At 31.6% G+C, this 25102-nt stretch overlaps 1 protein-coding gene across 1 annotated transcript; it reads right to left on the bottom strand.

Annotated features, from left to right (window-relative positions):
- Nucleotides 1-40: 40 nt before the first annotated feature.
- Nucleotides 41-25102, bottom strand: LOC129948609 (post-GPI attachment to proteins factor 2-like). The gene is made up of 5 exons (XM_056059758.1): nt 24401-25102; nt 16067-16204; nt 10925-11192; nt 10638-10856; nt 41-10577 (listed from the first exon to the last, which is right to left on the bottom strand). The coding sequence occupies exons 1-5, from the start codon at nt 24485-24487 to the stop codon at nt 10369-10371; spliced, it is 921 nt and encodes a 306-aa protein (XP_055915733.1). The 5' UTR covers nt 24488-25102; the 3' UTR covers nt 41-10368.

The following is a 25102-nucleotide window of genomic DNA, read 5'->3' as shown; positions in this document are numbered from 1 at the left end:
TTGTTTTAGTTTAATTAATTAATGTTTTTTATATTCTAGGTTTTTGTTCATTGACATTATGTTTTCTTATTGTTGGTAATTTTCTTTGGCTTCTACAAAATAAGTAACTTATGTTAACTCATTGAGATTCTAGGCGTGCAATCCAAGGTTTGTTCTTTTTAGTTAGTTAGTTAGGCATACAATATGTTTTGTTTTGTTTTTTGATTTAGAATCAACAAATTTAGTGTTTTTTTTTTAGGAGTGTGAGATAAAAAGAATTTTTTTAATTTTATTTAAAATGTTTGTACGAATTTTTAATTTTTCTTTTGTCAAAGATATGTAATCCTAACTCTTAACAATTTGTGTGTGTTTTTTTTTTCAATTAGTTTACATACTTTAAAATTATAAATAAATACAATAAATACTTAATTAAATAGTTTATTTTTTAAAATGTTTAAATCTACAAAAAGTAATCTCAAAAGGGACAATGCTTTGGGTATGAAAAGTTTTATATATAAATTTATAACAAAATAAAAATACGAACAATGCGTTTGTGCTAACAATCTTTAGGCTTTGAAAAAAAAGAGGTATGTCATAATTCAAGGCAATAGTTTTGTTCAGTCTTTTTTGGTATTTTGTTTTCTTAAAAATTAAATTTAGTATATTTTAATTAGGTGAGATTTGTTCTTATTTCAGTTTATTTATGTTTGTGTCAAATTAAAATAAAAGTTTAATGCTAAAAAGATTTTCTGTTTTATATTAAAATTGAAGTTTTGGTGTGTTACATTTTTTGAAATATGACATACCTTATTTTTGAAAAAACGAAAAAAAATATATCTTAGTTGAGTTAAGATTAGAAACCGTTTTTATTGTAGAAAATTTGTTTGTGATTAAATGAAAATATATAAAGAATTTGCCGTTTGGCAACAATTATGGGAAAGTTTATTTGTATTTCTAATTAATTTGTATTTAAAAATTCTTTTTATAGGAACATGTGAAGACAGCTAGCAGCCTTTTTCTAGTTACAGTTTGGATGATGTAGATAAAACTAAACGATCGGTATACATGTAAAGTGCTTTACAAATCTTTTTGCTTCAAAGCTTGAAAGTTTGAAGGCTTCTAGTTATGTTCTCTAATTGTAAAGGGAATTAATATAAGATGTATGCAACAGGTCTAGAAAAATTAGGTACATTTTCTGTTTTAAAGAAACCTAAAGAGAGGATTTATACCACATAAGACCCCATTCAATTTTCATAATCTCTCGGCCAACTATCAATATGATGTTGAAAAATGCAATTCCGGTAGCCCTGTTTTTAACTTTGCGATAAAAATTACCAACATAATTTTCAATACTTATGAATCGACAATAATAGCATTTTCTTTTCCAAGCTAAAAATAATTGATTTTTCTAAGAAATATTGATTTTGAATATTGCAATGACATCAATACAGATCGTAGTATAAAATTACCCATTCGCGTAGTGCGGCTTAAGAACGAATCTTTACTTAATAGTACATTCGAAAATGGGCTTAAACGTATCAATTATAATTTCTCGTCAAGCAGTAGTCTCACTTCCCTCGATATAGAGTTTAATTTACGCTGATGAACATACCCAAAAAGTTTAATGTCATACCCTAGCTCTTAAAAGTTCGGAAGTTATTATTCATCATTATAAATAAATAAATTAGGTTGCGTAAGAGTTCATTACGAACTAGAGCCTAGTGACTTACAACTCTCAACCTTTCTAGTGTGCGAGTAATGTTGTCAGGGATGGAGGGGACCTACAGTTTTAAGCCGATTCCAAACGGCTTAGCACTTTTGATGACAAGAATTACTCTTGGATAATTTTGTGACTTGCTCGTAAGAGGCACTAACAATCACGAGTATAATATAAAATGATGGAAGCACGATGAATACGAAAACTGCAGTCTATGCTGAGAATATGAAAAGACCCCTTTTTTCTAAACTATATAACGGCTATTACGAATTCCGCTGTAGGGGAGATAGCACGATGGAACCTAGGCGCCGCAGAACAACAATTCCTCACTTCTCCCGACCACTGACTTCATTCAAGAGAGATGCTGGGGCTGATGGCATCCCTAACGAATCTTAGCATAGTTTTGCCTGATTTTCAAAAAAGAAAACCATCTAAACTACGCCAACTACAGAAGTATCAGTTTCCTAAATATTCGCCTATAAGACTGTTTCTATCGTATTATGTGAGCGTCTGAGGCAGATACTCAACATCCTGAAATTATTCAACTTTAATTTTTTTGTTGTCAATTTTAATTTTTAAAATTATTATCAGTGTGGCTTCAGACCAGGAAAGCAATACGTCACAATAGTCAACTTTATCTTAGAATTAGTTAAGGTCTTTGCCTACCTAAGTGCCTCCATAAATTTAAACAATGACAATAACGCTGAAATCAAACGGAGAATGGGTGTATTCATAAACGTCAGGCTAACTAAGAACTGCGTTATCTGCATTCAATGGGTGTATTCATAAACGTCAGCCTAACTAAGAACTGCGTTATCTGCATTCATAAAGTCAGATTTTCGATCGAACTAACCAAGTCGAACTGCAATACCTACCGTTCATAAACGGCAGACTGTCGTAAGCGTTCGGGCAGATTGTGCAGCTGTATTGGAGCATTCAAAAAGGTAGAGACTACGTAGTCAAAATTCAACTAACTTTGTGAATGCAAAATTGCACTACCAAGCTATTCATTGTGTGACAGCTCAACAGCTTTAAAAAAAATCTCAACAAACAAAATATTTTCTCTTTGGAGGGATGAAATAATAGAAATGTCCTTCAAAGCAACCTCGAAGCAGGCCACCGTAACGCAGCATTAGCCGAAGCTGAAGCGTGTTTGTAATTCAGCCATGAACTAGAGCTTCTGTTAGAGTCACATTACGTTACGTTACGATCTTTTAATTAGGACTTTGTCTGCGTAGCCACCACTTTAAATTTAGACAATGACACCAATGCTGAACTTAGGCAACAGTTGAGTAGTAAAGACTTCTCTTAAGCAACTAAATGCATCCTATATAAGGCACTCATCATCCCAGGATCATATAGAGGGAATGGATATCAAAGCTCCAGCCCGAAAGGTCTTCGAATCAAATCCCGAGGGACAGTAGAGAAAGACTGCGACTTCAGTGGCAAACACAGTTGGGAGAGGACCTCAACCAACGTAGCTTGCGAAACTTGAGACAGTTAGCTAGGGACAAAGCTGGCTGCAGGCACATGTTTGTTGAGGCCAAGGTCCATCCCAAAACTCTGAAGCACCACCTTAAGTAAGTAAAAACAATACTTCATCTATTTTCGCATTGAATTATAATCTCAGAAACATTTCTTGTATACACTTGAAAAACTCATGGCTTTCCCTGGTGAAAAAAGTGGAGAGCTTTCAATAACTATCGAGTATCGTCTCCATCGAAGGCGGAACCGAACAAGACTCCATCTGCCGCATCGGCAAAGCAAAAGCTGCGTTCGGTATGTTGTCGAAAATTTGCAGGAATAACCATATCAGCTTAATAACAAAGCTACGACTGTTTCGCACAAATGTCGAATCTGTGCTTCTTTATGGGTGCAGCACTTGGAAGGTTACTTCAGCCGTTACAAGACAGAGAAGGACAGGCCAGGAACCTATAGACTCTATAATACGAAGGCGTAACTTCGAAAAGTTAACGACTGCATTGCAGGCAATGCAGTGGAATCCGCTCACACAAGAAGGAAGAAGAGCTGGACGACCGAGAAGCGGACTTAACAGGTCTGAGGACCTAAGCAAGTAAGTAAGTAAGTATTGCTTTCACTGATTACACAATCAAATTTTAGAGTATTCATTAAAAATTTAAACATTTCTGTATTTCAGTATTTTAGAAAAACGTATTCACTACAAATTCTTTTGACGAAGCTACATTATATCCAAATTCAACAAAAAAAAGCTGTAACTCAAAAACAAAAGCTATAAGATACAAATTGTTCCTGTTTTAAATATCAATTTGAAATAGAAACAAACACAAAATCACATGAAACACAAAAATTGTTTTTTGACCATTGATATCAACCGTGTCGTATTGTGACTTTTACTTTGATCACCAATATTTAAGTTAAAAAAAACCAAGAACAATAAATATTACATTTTTTTAATTTAAGTCAAATGCGAATAACCCAAATCATCACCTTTTTGAGTAAAGTTTATACAACAAAAAAAATATAAGAACTTTAAGTTCTCCATAAAAATAAATAAATTATAAAAAAATAAATATTTGTTCTATAAAATAAAATAATACAATATTATCATTACTAATATTATAATCATAATATCTGATTGACTAGACTATGTTTCTATGTTTATATCATTTTTACAAGATGAAAGACTTTTAGAAACATTAAATTTGTATAAATAATCATTTTTGTTTTCGAAAACTTTTTGTCATACATATTTTTTTGATTTTGTTTTCTTGTTTTTTTGACTTCCATAAAATTTTATGGGAAATACTCATAGTTAGTAACTTTCGTAATATTTTCTTCTTTTATTTTAAAAGTAAATTTTTAATGTAGGCATTATTTGATTTTTTGTTTTATAAGTAGGTATATATTTATGTACAATTGTAAGTTTTCTCGTTTTTTGTTTTTATTTTAATAAATTAATAAATCAAGTGTAGAAAATGTAGAAAATATATTGTGTATTATACAATAAAATACATTGTTCTTTTTTTGTTATTCTTTTGGTTTGTTTTAGCTTTTTGTGTGTAAAGGGTACATAATTTTTTTATGATAAATAAATAGATTGATTCAGCTTCTTTGACTAAGATATTATTAGAGGTTGTTGTTTTTTCAGTGGTGGTATTCTTTTTTTTTATTAGAAACTTTATTTTATTTTTTAAATTGTAGAAAATAGCAAAAATCAATAGTTTCAGCAACAACATAGAACAATGATTTTCTAAAAATTTATAGGAAAGCTTATTTTTAAAAGATTTTTCTAAGCTTAATATGAGGTATAGATCGAAATAGGGGATGTTAAAAAATGTAGACTATTTAGAACACATGTAAAACTGTAGCTTAAATTGCTCAGAGAAAATATATTCATGAGAGAAGAAACTTTTAACTTAATAACTGCACACAATTTCTTTGTATAAAACTTCTAATTAAAAGGAGAATAGGCACAAATATATGGGACCTGGTCTACCCAGCGCCCAGAAATGAGACCAATAAAAGTGATTAGATACTAGTATTTTGTGTATCCTAAACAATGAGAGTTGGCTTAAATTAGCGACCAACAAATAAACCTGGACAAAGTGATTTAACGCTTCCGCGAAAATGTTTCCATGGAAAATTTGTTGTCATTTCATTAGACTTTATTTTGACGGAGAAATCAAAGCCAGACGAAGTACAGTGGTCGGCATAACTATTTTGACAGATGTACATCTCTCGCTCTTGTGATAATAATTTATAACGGTTAAAGTTTTAAGAGAGCAAATCGATAAGAAGTTAATAAGTATGTTATAATAGATCACGTGATGGTCAAACTCAGTCATTTTGAAGGTGTTCTGCTGCAAGCTGCTCTTTTTGCTTTCAAAGTGCTATTTTTTGAGTGACAAAACTATTTTAACAGATGTTCTTCTGTATGCTTGGTAAGTTAAAATAATTTTGTTTACAAATTTAAAGAATATATCAAAAAGTTCAAAAATGGCTAAAACGGCAAAACTAAGTATTGAGGTTAGAGCATCTATTGTCGCAAGATTTAATTCCGGCGTGTTTATTAAACAAATATGCAGAGAACTGAATTTATTAAAACAAACCGTACACTACCAAATAAACAAACATAAAAGAACAAACAAAGGGTAGAAAACGAAAAACTACTCTAAAAGAAAACAGGCACATTTTGAGAGAATTCACCAAAAATCCTACATTAACCCTTAAAAGCTTGCAGCTTGAAATGAAATCCCTCCAAAAAAGTTCCGTTAGTGAAAAAACAATTTGCAGACGTCTCAAAAATTATAATATAGGCACGTATACCGTAAGAAAGATATCATTTATAACTCCTAAAAACAAATTAAAAAGATTGAAATTCCCAAGGGAATATGTAAATTAGCCTCTTAGCATCTGGAACAAAGTTTTATAGGCTGATGAAAGTTCTTTTAGTTTCATGGATCACCTAAAAAGAAATCTTTTCAAATGCGGAATGCATTGCATACAACGTTTGATCCAGTCTTGCAGACCATGTCCCATGGTGGTGGATCAGTAATGTTTTGGGGATGCATTTCTAAAAGCGGTCATAGGGACCTAGTTCCAATCGATGGCTCCATGAACCAAAGCAAATATTTAGATGTGTTAAATGAGAACGAATTTCCATCTGGCTGCAGACTTTTTCATTTTTCAACAAGATAATGCCCCTTGCCACAAAAACAAAGTGATTACCAAGTTTCTGAATGACATTGAATTGGAAACCCTCAACTGGCCACCCCAGAGCCCTGACTTAAATGTCATAGAAAATGTATGGGCTTATATAAAAAGGAAGAGGAATTCACCATTGAGTTGCAGGAGGGATGAGACTATTTTTGAGGTGAAAACTCTTTGGGATGAAATACCTCAAGAAATGCTCCAGAAACTTGTGAAATCAGTTTAAAGACGACTTCAAAAAGTCATAGATGCTAAAGGAGGCTACATTTTCTACTAATTTATCAATAATTTAGTTTTAAGTTTTACATATTGTGTTTTTTTTTTTAAGTTAAAATAAAACTGTCAAAATAATTATGCCATACAAAAAAGAGATTTTAATTTTTATTCACTTATCCAATTATAATAAAATAACTGTGCCATCAAATTATCCATTTTTTGCCTAAGATCCAAGTCCTATTTCAGTTTTGCCATCAAATCTTTTAAATATCAAAATAACAATATATTCACTCTGTCAAAATAGTTATGCCGACCACTGTAATATCACTTTAATTGAAATTATTTTGTACAGCCATGGCCAAAATAATAGCAAAGCTCCTTACTTTTATGCGAACATGTGAACAAATAGCTGTGTTATTGTAACGGTTATTTTATTGCCAATCTATTCAACGTTTGATCTTGTGAGTAAACAAGAGTTATTTGTTATATTATGCACTCAGTAGATAGCAACTACAAAATTTGCTGGCCGAAAAAATAGCAACATTTGAATAAAAATCCAAAAAAAATTATTACTAGCTTGAAAAAGTCAAATTTTTGGTGTTAATCTGAGAAAAGTTTTGAAATATAAGGCTCATTTCTTTTATAAAAATGTCACATAGAAATGGGAAGGGCAAAGCACTACACTGAAGACCACCGAGAAGCCATTTTAGCTCTGCATAACAGCGGTTGATCCATAAGTGAGATAGCAAAAGTCATTGGGCTCTCTGTCAGAATGGTGTGGAATGCTATAACCTCCAAAAATGTTGAAGAAAGCAGAGATATACAAAATTGTATATCACAATTATTGTGGGTACTAGACATTTTAATGGCACACTAATTGGAACCTTTGGTACCAATGAAAAAAATTATCTTATAGATCAAGCTTTTTAAAGTCATATATATCACTCGTGGGTAGACCAAAATGCCCTTTCATCTTTTGAATTTAAAATAAAAATAAGTTATGAGCGAACTGAATTCTTAAGTAATAGTTATGATCTGAAGGGGTCAATTCTCGATCTGTGAAATAATTAAATGTCAATAAATATATTCACCTGGGTTCCTAAAATCGTGTGAAATGAAATCGTAATCTACATTGAGAATCGAGTAAAATTGTTTTCAAGGTTCTATTATTCGATCGATTTAGTAACTTCGAATACTTGTCGAAATAACTTCAAGTGAAATAAAACTAGTTGCATTTTTTTGCTATAAGCAGTCTCTAAGCATCATCGGTGGGAAGGACTCCGGTATTTAATTATAGTAACGTTTTTTTAGTACAGAGAAGACATTTAGGCTCGTTTTACACTACACGGTTTTGAACGTACGGCAAAAAACCGGACGGCATAAACCGAATAAATGGCCAATTACACATTATACGGTTTTAACCGTACGGTAAACGGTTAAACACGATATATGTAGGGTTCCTGTGCTTAGTATAGTAGTAATCGTGTCTTGAAGTGGCTGATGGAACTCTGCAGTAGGAATAAAATCGTATTCGTATACTGTAGTGGCAGTAGAGGGGTGCTACACGGCGGGCGGCGCGGCGCCGGCATTTTGTCGTGACAGTATAATATGAAAGCGTATATCCTCTTCCTCGCGCCTCTAACAAAATGTCGCCGTCCGGTTTTTGCAGTACGGTCAAAACTCTGTAGTGTGAAACGAGCCTTAATTTGTTGAAAAATCGTTTTTAATACTTTGTACTTTCCTTAAATACAAAGTGGAAGCTACAACTTCTTGCAAATCAAGTGCCAATTAAGACTAAAGTGCAACAATGGTGTCTCATCCTTAATTCTTCCCTATTTTCCTAAAGCTCGCACCGTGTTTAAACTTTAAACATGTTAAGGGTATTAAAGACCCCTTGGGTACCCGTTAATTATAAACAAAAAAAGTGCATACAAAACTTAAGGTTTATTTACTTTTTGCGTATTCGAATTCAAATCATACCAACTTAATTCAAAATCCCAAAAATCGAAATGTAGCACACGTAAGCTCGCTTCTTTTTAAGTTCGAAAAAACTGAAATCGATCGATGAAGATTGATGAATTTCAGAACGCTAACTAACTTGATGGTTATTTCTTTTTTCACAGAGATTTGTTTATTTTATATGCAGAAAATGTTTTCAAAATGTGTACTAAAAAGTACTAAACTATAAATCCTGTCAGTTTTTAAGTCTGAATTTTAGAATTTTGACTAACTTGATGATTATTTCGGTTTTCAGAGATTTTTTTCATTTTATTTTTTCATGAACTCGTCATAAGCTATTTTCAAAGTGTGTACACAACTATGAATCCTGTCAGTTTCTAAATCAGAATATAAATTTGTTTGGAAAAAATTATCATTGCTTTCACCTGTTTCAATTCTTTGGCATAAGGTAAAAAAGTCTTGAGTCAAAAACAATTGCATTTCATGTTTTTGAGTCTTTTTCGTCTAGTCTTTAACAAGAAAACAGGAAATTGAGATCTTGGGATTTTTTACTTTATCTTTTTTTTAACTAAACATGAGATATAAGTTTTATGTCAATGATCCACAATAGATTCAAGACCTTAAAGATCGAATTTGTTAAGTTATTGAGGACATTAAATATATAATAAAAATTCATTGATTTCTGTTAGAAATTTGCGATATGAAATATTTGTGAAATTCGTTTTTAGTTTTTAACTCATCGAGAAGCGGAATTAAGGTTAAAGAGTTTAAAAATGTATCACCTCTAAACTTAACAGATCGAGAATTGACCTCCTGCCCACTGAATTAAGTTTCAAAAGTTCAAAAATTTGTTGTTTTTTGACAGATATTCAGATAAAGCGGCAAAAGTCTACCTGTTGTGCTAAAAAAAAAAACATTTCTAAATTCATGATTTTCAAAAGTAAAATCATTGAATCCTTCAGGTAGACCAGAAGATGTTTTTTTTTTTTAAGTAGCAACTTCATTCTCAGTTAGTTAAATTAATAGTTAATAATCTTCTTGGAAAAACAAAGAAGAATCTCCAAAAGAATGTTTAAAACAAAGAAATTGAGACGAGCTTTTTTTTACTAGTGCCTTCAACTAACTCTCGAGTATACAAAATTTGTGCGCAGTTTGATTAGATTTTTTTGAAAATCGATTTTTGCTCAAACAACTGAACGAGCTGAATACATGTGCTAAATTTTCCATTATAAATGTTTTATATATTTATGTAAATTAATAGAAGTGTTTTTTGTCTAATAAATTACCTACTTATGAACCTCTATTAATATAAATATGTTTTTAATAAAACACAAAAACCCTAACAAACTTATTTCAATACACTCAGCCATAGTTCTTTCTTCAGAGGAATATTAAAATTGTGTTTCCTTATCTCCATCATTATTTTGTTTTTGTATAATAATTGTATAAATAAATTAATAAATAAATACCTTTTAATCAAATCTAAAGTACATACCATATCCTGTTTCTAAAGACATCTTCAACATCGGCGTAATTATTTCGTTACTATTTCTAAGACAAAAAAAAAGTTTTGTTTTTCTTTTTGTTTAAGTTTTCTTGAGGCACCCTAAACGGCTTGTTTTATGTTTTGTTTTTTTTTTTTTCTTTGAGTGTTGTTTCCCTTTTTTTTTGGGGGGTAAGGTATTGTGTCATAGAAGTTAACACAATATAGTTGAGCTTTTACAACGAACGACGACAAAAAAAAATAAAATGTTTACGGAAAACACTTTTTAAAAAAAAGTAAAATCCGTTCGGTTTCTCACAGCTTAATCATTCTTTTTTGTTTCCGTTTCGTTATCACTTTTTGACGGTGGCAGCGGCGAGGGTGCAGGTTTGCATATATGATCTTCGATAAGCGTTAGAGGTCCTTGCGCAATAAACATGTACTGTGATGGAAAGTCCCAAATGATGGTAAAATGAAAACACATATTGGCCACTGCAATGACGTACTCGCAAAATGCAAAAACACTGAATGCTGTTTCAAGATGAAATTAATATCAATTCAATTGCAAAATCAATCAAAAATTTAACTCACCTAAATCATGACAATAAAATCGATGTTTGGCAAAGAATACCAACAGACCAATCGTACTTAGAATAGAAATTGCAAAAAGTATCTTCTTCCATTTGAGTGAGACCCTTTGAGAATCGGTTATGGATTCTTCGTCATGAAGAATGCTATATAATTTGATTGTAGCCAACATATGACACAAGGAACATGTCATGAAGATTATAAAGATTTTTTCATGAAGAGCTATAAACAGAAAAATAGATACATAATTTATTGGAAATTCCAAATATATTTTAATAATGTCAACTTACGATAATTTTCTCGATTTGAAATATAAGTAACTCCTCCAAGTGATGTTATTTCAATTGCATTTAACCAGAATACCAAACGTGCCAAGACTTCAGCCTTTTTTATGGATTCTGGAGAATTTAATTTGCTTATAAGGCTACGATAGTAGTTTCGGTAGACAACTGCTATAGGCAGTCTGGGTCCTATGTGTAAGGCGATACTTATTCTCCAAAAGTAGCGTTGAGGGCTAACTCCGGTAATTGCACTTATCGATGGTATTATGTTATAAACCTAGAAATAAAATTGTTTTTTAATATAATTCTCAGGTAAATAAAAAGCTTGGGAACAATCAAAAATAACTTACTTAAAATTATAATTCATAGTTTCAAAAATTAAGATTTTTTTCAGAGAAAGCTGAATCTTATCTCAAGGTAAATCGAAATTTAAGTTAATCCTTAAATATCGGTTTATGTACTGCAGGAAACGAGATTACTTAAGGTCTATTTTTAGAAAAAGTTCTAGACTTAGGTTAGATTAGGTTAGGTTATAGTGGCTGTCCAAGATGGAACGGACACACTTAGGCCAGTTTAATGGCCCATTGTGATACCACATGAATCTTGAGGCTTCCTCCTAAGCTCAATGGAACCAGTTAGAGTCTCTTACGAAACGTGAGAGGCTGATTATCCCGATATGATTTAGATCGTTTAGATCGTTAAAGAAGAATTCTCCTAGGTAATTCTTGCGTTTTCGAGCTAGAGCAGGGCATGTGCAGAGAAGATGAAGAACCGTTTCTTCCTCTTCCTCGTCCATACAGCTTCTGCAAAAGTCATTTGAGAATACGCCTAGTCTCATGGCGTGCTTTCCTATTAGACAGTGTCCGGTTATGACACCTATTATCGAGCTTATATGCGATCTGCTTAGAGAGAGCAAGCACCTTGAACGTTTTAAATCCAGTGTTGGCCAGATGTTTTTTGTGGCTTGACAAGTGGTGATGTTGGTCCACCTGGTGCCTGCCCTCCTCACAGCGTCTTGCATTAGTAGCAGTTTACAAGTAGCGATTGGTATGCCAGTACTTGCCAGACGTGGTAGGATGGGTTGTACTGTACCGTTCCTGGCGAGTTCATCTGCCTTACAGTTACCTGGAATGTCTCTATGGCCCGGCACCCAGCAAAGGTGAATATTAAACTGTTGCGCCATCTCCATTAGAGATGATCGACAGTTATGGACTGTTATAGAGTTTGTAGAGACTGAGTCCAGAGATTTGATAGCGGCCTGGCTGTCGGAGAAAATACGGATATCAGATGTTGAAATCACGTTTTCTTTGAGCCAAGACAAGACTTCCTTAATCGCCAAAAGTTCCGACTTAATTTCAGTCGTTCAGAGTACACACCACCACCAACCCCTTCCTTGGTCTTTGAGCCATCTGTGTAAAAGTGGATTGACTCATCCTCTAAGAATGTCCTATCCTCCCAAAAAGATCTGGTAGGTATAGAAATCTGGAAATTCCTATCGAATTGTAGTTGGGGGATGGTGTAGTCTGTGTGCTTTGGAATTGATTCTAAGTACCTTAGAATTACGGAGTGGCCAATGTTGTTGTTAGTCCACTGCGACGAAGACTTAGATATGATACAAAAATGTTATCTTATTTGTCCAAACATTGAGCAGGCTCAGGCGACATAAGGGACTTGAAAGTAAGTCAATTGAGGCAACTTTATTGGAAAGTTGACTTTAAAGTAAGTCAAAATCTCCTTAACTATCAAGTCAAATCTACTTATGTCAAAATGACAGTTGATTATGTTTTTTTATTAAACTGAAAGCTGAACTAGTTCACACAGGACTGTAACGCTACCTTAAGTAAGAAAGCTGAACTTAATTACTCCATGATTTATTTATTTTGCGCACAAGTTCAATTAATGCTTTCTGAAAAAAAGAGTTCCTTAATCTTTCAAGTAGCTTTTGTACTATGAACTTAAAATAGAGATTTGTGAAGTATAGTTCTTAATTTGAAATTCATGACACTTGAAAAACTAACTAATTGGCTTGTTCAAAATGTACGTTTATAGAATGAAGTTGACTGCAAATGAAGTCCCCTATGTTGTATGAACCTGCCCATAATTCTGGCGAATGTGCGCTGTGCATGTCATTCAATCACTTCAACTTTGTTGTCTAGAATTATTTGCAGGAATACTTTACTTCGTCTTCCAGTTGAAAGATTTTCTTTAACGGCGCGGCTTAGCATCTCCTTCTCAAGTCTCTTAACATAGAAATAGTCTTACAACGTTTTATGAAAACTTCCTTGGGTGATAAAATTTTGTATTTGTATGCCGAGTTCGAGTCAGATTTCCTTTAAAAATTGATTTTAAATACAAAATAAATCACTTTGGTTTTCCCCACGGAATGCAAAAATATGTGATTTGGCATATTTAGATGAAGAACTACATAGTCAAGGGATTCTGATTGGCTAAATGTAACTAAAAAGTAGTAAAAATTTCTCCTCCGACGTAGTTTAAAAAATTCCGCTAAAAAGTTAGTGCACACTGGTTTTGACGTTTTACAATCAGCTTTCACTATTTAAATACAAATATATGTAAATCAATCATATTATACCTTCTATTTGGTTTTATTGGCTGCGTTTAATCTCTAATCTAATAGGGTATCTATAGGTGGATAGGTGGATTTTTAAATACCTTGTTAAACGAGTTGGATAGCTGTTCACAAAAAGCAGAGAAACATTTATGGCTGAAACACATACACGCTTCAGCTTCGGCTTCGTCTCCGTTACGTTAGGCCCGCTTCGAGGTTGCTTTGAATGACATTTCTATTATTTCATCCCTCCAAAGAGCAAATATTTTGTTTGTTGATATTTTTTTCCTGCTGATGAGCTGTCAGACAAAGCAAATGTTCAGAAAATTGAACTAGAGCTTCCGTTTGGAGTCACATTACGTTACATTACATTCTTTTCCTTACGATTGTCAAACAAAACGTGAGGTCGAAGCTACATTGTGATAGCATGCATTGAATTCCTATGGCTGAACTCGCTGATTCAGCCATTAAGCTTCAAAGTGAAAATTGTTGTAAGATAAAACATTTAATGGATAATTCAACTTTTTCATCGGACGATGATGAATTGATAGGTGCGTAACAATTTAATAAATAAGAGATAACCTAAATCTGTAATCTATGTTAAATTTCCTCTTAGCTCAATCTCCGATATTAAACGATTTACGTTTAACAGTTTGGAAAAATTTCGATTTATTAGACTCGATTTATGTTCCCAACCTTGAATAAAAATAGAGTGGTTCTTCTTTGGCGTTTTGAATCATCTGAAAGATAAACTTACGTTTCCTTTCAAATACAACTTTAACTAACATTTTGTATCTTTTTGTTTACCAGCAAATACAAAAAGCTGAAATCAATATTCAAGTTTCTTTAAATTCAACCATGTGTTGAATCAGCTGTTCTGTCACATACCGACATATCCCAGAAATCCTTGGATACCTTTGGGTTCTTTTTTTGACATCTCAGCTGATTTTGATCAGCTGTTATTTTACACGTCAAATACTAACAAAAAGATATCCGGATACCCTATCTGTCTGAGATTGAACGCAGCCATTGTTGACACTGATTTTGACGTTTCTCATTCAGTTAATCGTTCAATATTTAAATATAAATATAAATCACTCTTAGTGTATCTTATATTTAATTTTATTGAATTTAAAAACGATAAACATTATTAAAAGTTCTCAAAACTTTTTTTTTCTTAAATTTGAATTTTATATTTCTTCAGAAAAAACATTTTGAAAGAATATTCTATGATAAGCTGAAAGTCAACACTGAAATTATAAAGAATTGTTAAAGGAAGGCAAAACAAAATGCTTTCGACTATTGCACTTTGTAAGTGGCACGACGGTGACATTACTTATTTAAGACTTCAAAGTCTATCATAACTATAAATAATGCTTTTCATTAAGTTCGTTTTGTTTTATTCAGAAATTTAAATGCTAGCATCAAATTGATTTTCTGAAATATAATGATGCGTTGTTTCATCTCGATCACTACTTTAATAAATATCTGGGATTCGGAAAACACTCATGTTAATGTTGAGAAGCATCCACAGGAAGTGTCAGTTTGGTGTGGATTGTGGAATGCTGACACCATGGGAACAACTTTTTGTCAAAACTTTTGTTTTAACTAAATAACACAAAACTACACCATGCCTCAATTGATCTTTTACGCACCAATTTCAAAAACTGTATTATCACCCTATTTAATAATTTTTGAATAAGAGTGAAGAAAACAGCTCTTAATATCTTTTTAAAATTAAGTTTCAAAGTTAAACCGAGAGTCATTAGATCGAGTTTTTATTCGATTTTACATCGTTGCGAAGAAATTGGTCGTAAGGCGTATACAAAAAAAAATATTAATTTAGGATCTAGATGAATGTAGTTTGGGAAGCGAATACTTTTTGCTTAAGCCTAATAATTTAAAGCAATGCAAGCGCTGATTCAATAATTACTTTACCCTACGAATTACAAATGTTATTAAAACAAGTATTATATAAATCCATGCCTACTTTTGAATAATATTTTTTTTTCTTAAACTACAGTTACGAATGTATTACAATTGATTAGCAATTTTAATCTCAAATAATTAAATTTTGTTTGACAGCAAAAAACGCATTGTAATCTGTCTTATTTGTAAATAGATACAAAACAACTTATATTATGCAAAACAAAAAACCAACAAACAATACAATTAGCTAAACTGTGTCGTAGTTCAATACTAAACTTAACAACAAGCTAAGTATTATACAAACTAGTTAGCATCAATTGAATTGTGGCAATTGGTTTTCCCCGTGTGTCGACTATGCACCATCTCGATTAATCATATCGGGTTTTGTTTTTTTCTTTTTGCTTTCGAATTGCATTTTTCCTATGTCCATAAAATACTTTTGTTTAGCAATGAAACGGGGGGAATTTCAATACAAACACAAAAAAAAAAAAAACATCAACCCTCTGCATTGAAAATAATGTAAACAATAACCGACCCCCAAAATAGCGCGCCATTCACAAATGTACCTAGAATATCTAATTCAATATCATAAACAAAACAAAAATAAAAAGATAATAATTATAAATATCTACATAAATGAATGTTATACTTACTCGGCAATGTGTTTCATGGACCTCATCAGCTTGGAAGACATACGCAGAGACAAAACAACACAATAATGTGAAGAGCGGAAGCATTGCGGTAACAACACAGATATCATGGAAGCTGGCTAGGAAATGTACAACGAAATGCTATGTACGAGTAATATTGCCGCACATCGCCAGTCGCCACCCACCACATGAAAATACATGAAATAAGAAAAATTCAAAATAAAATCACAAACAAATAATATAATATAAACATACTACAATTTGTTATTATTATATATGTATGTGTATAAGTTCAATGAATTTTTAATAAAAAAATATTTAAGCAAATGGTTAAGGACTTTTATTAGTTTCTACCAACATCCTGTTTTCCTGCACCACACGTCTTCACAAATTGTTTTATATATATTTTGTCGTTTTTTTTGGTCAAAAGCTTAAATAGGAATGATTTCATGAGGGTATGGTACGAAATCTAGAGGTTTAATACTACGGCTTGAAATAGATAATACATATTATGGTAAAAGTTTAGAGTGGTATTGTTGAATACGTACATATCAGCTTAAAATGATATGTTTCGAGATATTAATCGTTGAAATTTACGAAACTTTCTAACATATTCTTCGACATTTTTTTTTTTTGGAAACTAAATTCTGTCGAAAATTTAACGACTAATTTCTTGAAAAATATCAATCAAGTCGTTTTGTGCTGAAGACATGTTTTTTGTATTGAATAACCTATAAAAATGTTCTTAACATTTTTCTGCAAGCCTTGACAATACCGGAAAACAATAATTTTATGAATAAATTATGTTTAGTGGCTCGTACTATCTTTGGCATTGGTGGTAGTAATGAATAAAAGGTTTTTGTAGAGCGTTCAATAATAAGAAAAATCCTATACTAGGCGATATGACACCATAAGTGACCACTGTGATAAAGACTTTTAATCATAAATATTTACGTGCAATTTATATGGAAAATATTCAAACGTATTGGTGGAGTACTCAATAATACTATGAAGGGCAGACATTTTAATAATTTTATGCACTCCCAAGTTCTGTCGCTTAGATATTTTTAACTTCCCATAGGAAGTTATTGTAATGGGTCCCGATTTGTCAAATTGAAAATTTTGACATTTATCGACGTTTCAAGGTCCCTAGAGTCGAAATAAAAGATTTTGAGAAAGATGTCTGTGCGTGCGTGTGAACGTACGTTCGTACGTACGTTTTTTTCGTCCTCTATAGCACAAAAACCAGAAGAGATTTCAACTTCAAACAAATTTTGTTATTTAGATAATAAGGCAGAATGATGCAGAAAAGGCTCTCAAGAAAATTGCGTGGGTGGTTTTTTTACCATAGCAGTTTGAAAAAAGGTGAAAATTTTGGTTAACCCTAAATATCTTACGAACCAAAAACGCTAGACTTGAATTAAATTTTATATAATATATTGTAACGTGATACCAAACAGGTATATTTTTTGAAAAAAATCAATATAACGGTTTTATTTATAAATAAATAAAACTGACAAAAAAATTTGTCACCTCCAAAATTTTACGACTGAAATATGATTTCATCTCTAAAACAATTTTGTGGAACGAATAATAATGTTTTTGACATCTGATAAAATTTTGAGAAAAATCGAATTGACAGTTTGTTTACAAAAAATAAAAACCTAAAAACCAAATTAATAAAAGTTAGTAAAAATTGATTTTCGACTCAAACATCTTTTCAAAACTTTGAGATATTGGCTTTAATTTACTTTTATCTTTCAAAAAAATTTTGTTGTCAACATTCAGTTCAAGTTTGAAAAAAAATCGAATTGACAGTTTTTTTACAAAAAATTAAAAACCAAAAAAAAAATTAACAAAAGTTAGTAAAAAGTGATTTTCTACTCAAATATCTTAAAAACTTTGAGATAATAGCTTCTAAATAATTGTTTTTTATAAGAAATATTGTTTTCAACATTATTACAAATTTTGAGAAAAATCGAATTGACAGTTTTTTTTACAAATAGCTTTTCAAAAATTAAAAATATTGGCTTCAAACTTATTTTATTTCACAGAAAATATTGTTTTCAATATTCAGTAATTTTTATATAAAAATCCAACAGTCCGTTTTTTCATAAAAAATAAAATCAACAAAAAATAGTACGCAAATTTGGTAAAAATTGATACGAGTACATATAGACAAACTTTTAAGCAAGACAAATCGACAGGCGGGATAGGAAATTATCAGTGTGGGTCGCCTCCAGCCTCTTTTTTTGGAACAAAATTGCACAGAAAATTCACAACAATTCGGAGTAAAGGAAGATACCTAAGATAATAAGGGATACACTCACCCTTATTTTTCTATAATATATTTTAAGAGTGCCTTTTTTATTCCGTTTGCACTTTTTGAGCCTATCTAAACAATTCAGATTCCAAAAATCATTTAAGTGCTCTTATGATCATTTGGTGACAATTTAAATGACTAGAGTTTTCTTTGGGGTTTTTATTCTTAATTGCAAAATTTTAAAGTGAAAGCTCATTTCTGGACTCTGTCATGAAGAAGCAAAAATTGATTGCAGCTTAACAAACATCACATTGCTATACATTTGGAGTGAATTGGAAACTCATAACTAGTCGCTAAGTCTACACGATTGAAAGATCTTTCAATATTGGTACCCAATTTTTTGTATTTTCAAATATTTGGACGATCGTTTACTAATTGGGTATTGTGGATGATTTTCTTCCCAAACAACAAAGATTTTTAATTGGCAGAAAGTTTTTGAACCGGAAACAACTACAGAAATCAAAGATTTTAAAATACAATTGGCGTTATGCGAGTTAAGAAAATTGTTTTGTGTTCAAGTTTTTGCTGGAAGTATAACACGTAAATTTGATTTAGAATAAAATAGTGAGAGTAAAATTGAAGAAGAAGCAACTTTTTTAAATAATGTTAGATTGTTCATTATCTTTTTTTGAGATTTTTGTCTCTTAAGAATAATAAATGTTATCAATATTGTATAAAAAATGGCCGACAAATCGAAAATATTGGGTAAGCTCAGACAACATAAGGACTTCATTTACAGTCTACTCAGTCCAGGATTTACCCTTAGGCCAACCAGACCCTGGCCTGGGGCATCACGAAAAAGGGGCTACAAGAGTAGGTAGAAGCAACTGAATCTTTATAGGTTATCTTCAAATTAAGGTACTCATGGAAATGTAGATGACGTTCAATCTGGATCGGACAGTATGTATAAAATAAGCAGAAGGTAAAATTAGAGTTTGCCAATCGTCTTATTTTATTGGTAAAAAAGCAAATAGCGAGAACTACCAACGTGAATCGATTTGGAATTCCATCTCAAAGGAGCGTTGGTCCTGATTACAGTAGGCCAGGAATAACTTTTATGAATCGTGAAGGTTTTTCTGATTGGAAAAATGCGTATTTAATAGGCAATCAAATTTTGATCCTTTCTTGTTGAATTGATTGAAATAATGGCTCAGAGTTCGCGAGGAAATCATTAGAGAAATTAATGTTTTTGGGTTTTTTAGCTTGTCTGTAGTAGAACATACAGATTTGTCTCATGTGTTAAAGATGGCATTAAACGCTTCTTAACGTTTTTGGAGATGCATTCTCTAACTGGTATTGCTAATCAAGCATTAAAGTATCTGAGTGAACATAACATATCAATTTTGAAAGAGCAAAACATTCGACAATGCTCCAAATATGTCCAGAAAATTCTTCTGATAAAACCATATGCAATCGATGTAACTTGTGCATCACACTCTTTAAATCTTGTTGGTTTGTTGGTTTCTGAGCTGTGGATTGCTGTCCTATCGCAGTTGTTTTTATTTCTGTAGTACAATCGCTTTACAATTTTGTTTCTACGTCACACTACTGACATGCGCGAATTTGTATAGATCATTCTCCGATCAACTGAAGAAAATGCGTGATAATTTCGACACTATTGGAATGAGCTCTAAGGAACTTCTACCTGATGGCAGCTACACGATTACACGAAAACCAATTCGCAAACAAATGGCTAAAGGGTTTAAGCCCGAAGGATAAGTTTCGAATAAAGGCTTTTTATATTATTATCGATAAGTTAAAAATACAAATGGATTCCAGAGGTTAAATATATAAACAAATTTCTGAACGATTTGATTTTCCTTGCACAAGCAATGAAAAAGTCAACGTTTTAGCCTGTGCCCAGCGTTTGGTGTTATTCTTGTAACTACCAATATAAATACAATTTATTTTAGTTTTATGGAATCCGTTGTAACTTATTCTCCTAAGTGATGTTTAATTTTGTATAAAGTAAGCCATACAATATACTCGTAAGAGAATATATGCAGAGAGGGCACCATTTACTCTTCAAACCTAGGGCCCAAAAAAGCTAAATCGGGCGCTGAGTCTAATCCATTCTTTGAACGTAAATTTTGATAAAGTCAAGTAGTTTCTTGTTCAAGTGCCATATTTTCAATTAATAGTAAGAAAACTACTACTAAAACAACTGTCTACAAAAAACTTTTCAGGCAAGCTACTTATAATTCGTATTTTAAATAAATATTACTTATTCCTTTTCCAATTTGACAAGGAAACCTTTAACATAAAACATTAAATGGAAATATGCAGAAAATAAATAAATCACATAAATAAATGTCTGCTAATTGAAAAATCATGATTATCTGTCATTTTGACATAAGTGAACTTGATTTAAAAGTTAGGGAGATTTTTCTTGACGAACTTTCTAGTCAAATTTCCAATAAAATTGCCTTAATTGGAACACAATTTTTTGACAGCTGGCTAATCATATATACTTGCCTTACTTGCAAGTCCTATATGTTGTGTGAATTAATCAATTAATGGGGAGGTTCAGGCAACACAAGGGACTTCATTTGGAGTCAACTTCATTCTATGAACATACATTTTAACCACGGCAATTAGTTAGTTTTTCAAGTGCCATGAATTTCAAATTAAGAACTATACTTCACAAATCTCTATTTTAAGTTCATAGTACAAAAGCTACCTGAAAGATTACTGTCTAGAAAACACTCCTTAGGCAAGCTACAAGTCCATTACGATTTGCATTTTGTATTGCAAAGAAGTATTACTTGTTTCTTTTTCAAATTGACAAGGAATCCTTTTACAGAAAGCATTAAAAAAAGTTGTGCATAAAAAAAAAAATTTAAGTAAAGTTCAGCTTTTAGTTGAATCAAAAAACATTATCAACTGTCATTTTGATAGAAGTAGACTTGACTTGATAGTTAGGGAGATTTTTCTTGGTTTACTTTCCAGTCAACTTTCTATTAAAGTTGCCCTAATTGGAAGGTAATTTTTTGAAAGCTGGCCAATCAGATACTAGAAACTTGCAACTTTTAAGTCCCTTATGTCGTCTGAACCTGCCCAATTTTTTGGCAGCTGACCAATCACATACTAAAAACTTGCCTTACTTTCAAGGCCCTTATTACTTCTCCCATTGTTAATTTTCTTTATTTTTAACACGAAGTAAAAACTTTGGCAATATAAAATAACATACAAAAATAAAATAATTCCCAATAGAAAAGAATAGCTTAATATTTTGCAAACAAAAATAAATATTTAATTTTTTTCAAAAACGTTAAAACATTTTATACCTCAATTTTCATATAAATAAATGAATAAATAAATTTAAACCATATTTTTTTTATATCCGTGTATTGGCACTTTACAGATTTATCATGTACTTGACTACGGGGGGGTCATTCCGTAAAACGATAATTGTTAGACGATAGCGTTTCGACGATAGTAGTAGGTATCGTCTGCTATTAATTTCCATTGATAACTAAGCAAATTGAACTCAAAAACTCATTCGGTTACGAAGAAAATTAAGAGATTAATCGGATCTTCTATCTATTCTAACCCATATGTAATCATTTTTTATATACAAAACATAAGTAATATCTCTTAATTGTTGTTAAATAAATAAAACAATTGTAGTTTTGGAATTGCAGAACAGGGCTTTATAATGATATTATAAACAATAAATTTGCCAGACGGTTGTCGTTCTACATACATAATGTATACACCTTCAATATAAAAATTTGCTGTAACTATTGAAACTTTGGGCGGAGGAACATTGGTATCATCGACAGAAAACGATTTTAGTATCGATTTTAGTTTTGGAAATAACAAATATTTTTGAATCCAAGTTATGTTCCCTGTGGATAAAATGAAGTCTTCACTTCCTTCCCTTGGACCAAATTGGGTTTATTACTGCAGCTGATTTACAAAAATATCAGACATTGAACAAAAATTTGAGATTTTATTTTTATCTTCGGCTGCAACAAATGAAAACACAAAAAAATGTCAATAACAACAAACATCACAAAATAGTTGTCATGTTTATTAACAATACATTTTTTGCAAATTTTCAAAATTTCCCATAGAGAAAAACCAAGTTTAAGAACATTTTCAAGTTATTCAACAAGCTTATCATTCGTTGAGTTCATTTTGACATTTGGAATATACTCAACGAATTTATACTGAAAACGATTGAACGAGACGATAGTGATAAAGTAACGTGAAGCAAATTATTGGTCGCATTCACAAAGCTAGTGGCTACGTAGTCAAAATTTAACTAGCTTTGTGAATGCAAAACTACACTACAAAGCTAGTCAATCTGGAACTGTCATATTGTTGACAAATTCAAATATATAAAATAACATTTTTGATTTGATAACTTTAACATATCTTTAGTATTTTTAAATTCAATAAAATCAAATTTAAGACACAATTTGAATGATTTTTATTTTTATCTAAATACTGAACGATTTATTTCATTTTGAATTCGTGTGTCTTTACCGAGCTGCTGATTGTGAAACGTCAAAAGCATTCTCCACTAACTTTGTAGCCGAATTTTGTTCGGAGGGGAAATTTCAACTACTTTTGCCACTAGCTTTGTAAATACGACCATTGACGATATCCTTAATGATAATCGTTTTGGCGATTATCGTTTCGGAAATTACGAAATGACTCCCCTGGTTAACTCGAAGTCATTTCAGGTAATTTGTTTCTTGCACATATCATCAAAAGAAACGCAAAGTTGCATTTGTCAAAATTTCAGTTTTTTTAAAAGTCTTATAATTCTTGCAGACAAAAATAACTGTTTTTAGAAAAAATTACAACAAAAAATTATGCGCAGTTAAATATTTTGTTCTTAACTGTTTACCATAACTGTTTATTTTGGTCAAAAGGAAGACAAATATAGAGGTCAACATATGGTGGTAAGACTCGATTGGCCGCCTTCTAGCATTTAGGGGGCTAACTATAAATGATTCACTGCATTTATGAAAATAAATAGTTTTTCATTACTTAAAAAAAAAAAAAATTAAAACTTAGCCCGTTTTTAAATAAAAAAAAGTGGCGACAAATACCTAATGAAGATTTTGTAAAAAAACGGAATATTAAAGATAGTGATTCAGAAATTATCACAAATTTTGTTCACAAAAATTACTCCATTGAATTTAGAAAACTTGAAAACGCCATATGTATATTAATAAATTGGTTTTGAATCAGATTCGAATTGAGTTCATCAAAAACCTTGACAAAAATTCAATTTAATTACCAGTTAACAATTATAATTTTTATAAAAATAATATGAATTTTTAGTGAACTTTCTGTTCACAACTGTGTAACTATGCAATATATTGGAGTATTTGAGTAAATTGAATATTGAATATTTTTGATTAATAAATAATTGAAGACTAAAATTAAATTTATAAAGTGATTTCAAAAATTGCTCTGTACGAATGCCTATTAGTGTTACTGTAACCGACTATACCTTTGGGACTGTCTTAAATTAAAATTATTTATTTATGATGATCTACAATACAAATTAAAAATACTCAATTCAGTAGGTAGCTAGAGGTAATGTACTTGAACAAAATAATTTATTAGAATCATTCGATTGGTGTGACTTTCGGCATTTAAGACCATGGTGCGCCGCACCGCCCCGCGCCGTTGCCATGTTTTCTCATTTGACGTTTACATCCTGTGAAAAATATTTCCAAGAATTACACAACTCTTGAGAAGAGGAATGAGCACGGAGACGAATTTTATACCGATTTAGGAAGGAGCACAAAAAGCTTACCTAACCGAAAAACAATTGAAATCATAAAGTACCTATATTTCTTTTAAACTTATGATTTATTATTATACAAAAACTAACAGGAAATTATTACAAAAAAATCAATAAAATAATAAACAAAATATATCTCCTCACGATGTAAAGGATGTTTTTGCGTAGTTGTAACACCTTTAACTTTATATAGGATGAGGAGGAGGACAAAGTAAGAAAAATTTCAATTTTCAAAAACAATCACCTTTTCTGGGAGGTTGGGATCTTTCTTTATGGGATTCTCTTCAGCTTTTCTGCTTTGGATTTCATCATTTGTCGTCGTGGTCGTCATGTTGTTAATAATTTTGTAGAAGTTAAGTGCCCAATGTGCTATGAACGTATTCTGTCCTCTCACGCTTTGAAACTCTTTGATATATAAGCAAATCCTTTGATTTCAATATTTAGGTTGTTCGACACTCGCAGTTGTTTATCGAGTGATTTATGTACTTTATTTTTAAACTCATTAACAAATCACCATAAGCATCAGATCAGCTCAGCACCATATCAAGTACGAATTTTGTTCTATCTTTTTTGCAAGCAGCCTGTGCAGCACACCGCCGCCAGTATGTATGTACATGCGAATTTACTAAGTTCAAGTTGAAATTGAAATAAATACAAAAGGAAACGATTAAAACAAAACAACACAATAACCGTCGTCGTTGTTATACAACTTTTTTTAAAAAACAAATAATTAAACTTTATTTGAATTGCGAACGGGGAGCACTTTTGTCTGAAATTTTCTTGTTGATTTTTTTTTTCTTTATTTTGTGCGGAGGAGGAAAATTCGATTTTTCACCGCTGCTGCTGTTCTGTTGTATCTTGTATTAGATTCGTTCGTCGTTTTGTACGAGTGGACAGTGGAGTGCGATTTTTGAGCGATATGCGATGAATCCTGTCAAAGAAAACT

Source organism: Eupeodes corollae, chromosome 2, assembly GCF_945859685.1.
Source record: "Eupeodes corollae chromosome 2, idEupCoro1.1, whole genome shotgun sequence".
NCBI classification, from domain to species: Eukaryota; Metazoa; Arthropoda; class Insecta; order Diptera; family Syrphidae; genus Eupeodes; species Eupeodes corollae.
The sequence above is the reverse complement of the archived record's forward strand: the minus strand, read 5'-3'. Positions and strand labels throughout refer to the sequence as shown.